General features: G+C 28.7%; 1 protein-coding gene across 1 annotated transcript in view; it reads right to left on the bottom strand.

The window, feature by feature from the left end:
* Jchain (joining chain of multimeric IgA and IgM) overlaps positions 1-1,827 on the bottom strand; it is a 7,368-nt gene extending 5,541 nt beyond the window's left edge. Inside the window, exon 1 of the mRNA XM_013020227.1 lies at positions 1,706-1,827. Within this exon, the coding sequence (XP_012875681.1) occupies positions 1,706-1,769 (64 nt within the window). The 5' untranslated portion in view covers positions 1,770-1,827. The remainder of the gene's footprint in view (positions 1-1,705) is intronic.
* Positions 1,828-2,240: the final 413 nt, after the last annotated feature.

The following is a 2,240-nucleotide window of genomic DNA, read 5'->3' on the forward strand; positions in this document are numbered from 1 at the left end:
AGCCTTAGCTTTGGACTGGGAAGGTGGCTTAGTGGTAGAGTGCTTGCCTTGCATGCATGAGGCCCTGGGTTCGATTCCTCAGCACCACATAAGCAAAAAGGAAAAAAAAGCCGGAAATGGTGCTGTGACTCAAGTGGTAGAGCACTAGCCTTGAGCTGAAGAGCTGAGGGACAGTGCCCAGGCCCAGAGTTCCGGCCCCATGACTGGACCCAAAAGAAAAAAAGCCTTAGCTTTGTGAACACTTATTGTCTATCCTGTATATCAGAAAAAAAGGTCTTATAAGTGTTGGAAAAAATAAACAAAAAACTTTTCTCAGTACCTGAACTTATATCACAGATTTATTAACTTTTCAAATACCTGCAATCTAAGTCAATGTAACAGAGTTATTTAACAGTACTAAATAAATAATGCTATATACCCTTTATTATTATAGTTTTAGATTAGTAGCCTTTAAAATTTTGTCCCATTAAGTCTTGACTTTTTTTAAAAAATGCAAAGATTTAATAAATGAATTCAAAGTATAAAGGTTAAATGATCAGGAGAGAGATTATTGTAATTAGAAGTCTAATTATTCCTTAGATGATTATTCTCTTAGAGCAGAGAAAAACCTAATTGTAATATTTCAATCCTAATAACTGCCATTACAAAACATTTTTAGATTGTTATTATAATGACTTAAATTACTTTATGATACATAATTATTCTATTATTCAGGTTTTCTATCAAATCTAACAAAAGTCTTAACATGGTATTATTAAGAAAACATCAATTCGAGACAATGATATAAGTATACCAAGTTATTACTTCATTTACTAATTATTAAATAGAAAATATCCATATCCTATTAATAAATATAGTATTCAAAAAATGATAGTTATTTTAAATACAGCTAAATATATTGTATATTTTTGGTAATAAACATATTTATAAACATAAATTTCCATGTTTAGATATAAATGCATATGTTGTATGTGGCTAACTGCTAATATTTTACATTTTAAATATTATTCATCTCTATGCCATGTGTGTATGCATATATATGCAATGACAATTCTAATTACATTTGTTACATTATCTTAAAATAAGTATAAGCTCAGTAAATGTTAGAAACAATCCAGTCAAATTATATTACTAACTCATGTAACTATCTAAAACTACATTCTTATCTAATCTTATCAATACTTATCTAATCTTATCTTATCTAATACTACATTCCATTCTTTCAAATTGTTTGAATGGTCCTTAAACAAAATATCAAAAGTTATAGGTAATCTGTATTATATCAAATATTATTTAAGGATCATAATATATCTGTGGGATTAGGAAAAATTGTTAAAATTAATATGCAGGAGAAGTAAATCACAATGCATTCTATGTTGTACATAACAGTAATAATGGACTACTCCATTTCTCTAGAAGCTTACTGATTTTTGAAATTAGATGTGTAAATTCACATAAACATGATGATAATTAACCAAAAATATTTACTTCCTTATTCTATAATCTGCAGTGGGCAAAAGAGAAGAGTAAAAGAATAAGAGAACTGACCTAAGCCTTATCTACTAAATATCATTTGATGTATATAAATTAAAGCATGCTAGAAAAAAGTATCCTGACAAAGAATAAACTTAAATCTTTAAATCTGCAAACCAGATTAAATTTATATTTTCATTTTATTTGGTTTTATCTTATAGATACTACTTACCTGTCACAAGAACAGCCTTTAGAAAAATGGCCAGGACACCCCAGAAAAGGAAATGGCTCTTCATCTTGACTTTCTTCTTTTGAAAAAGTAAAGCCAGAAAGTCAAGGATAAGGTATGTGACCTCGAAGGAGTGTGCAAATTAACAGTGCTTCTGCTTTCTTAAAATAACACTCCACGCAACTATAAACAATCACAACTGTAGTTGAACTCTGAATTTTAAAAGCTGAACTGGAAAAAAAATGTAGGATTCATAGTTAAGTATTTCTATCTAAATGATCTGATGTAATGATTTTTATTTTGCATTTCTGTTATTAAAAATGTGTGAACCAGCAGAGTAATAATAAGTCAGGAGTATATTAACAATATTTAAATACAAATTCTCAACTTCATTGTCTAGAGTTATTGATATTTATCTTCAAACTAAATATTTGACATTTGTTGTAGTTGGAACAGTAAATGAAGGAAAGGGAAGGGTAAAAAGGAAAACAAAATAAATGAGGACCATTTAAGATCCCAATTATATCTTGTGTAAATT

This window comes from Dipodomys ordii, unplaced genomic scaffold, assembly GCF_000151885.1.
Source record: "Dipodomys ordii isolate 6190 unplaced genomic scaffold, Dord_2.0 Scaffold49, whole genome shotgun sequence".
NCBI lineage: Eukaryota > Metazoa > Chordata > Mammalia > Rodentia > Heteromyidae > Dipodomys > Dipodomys ordii.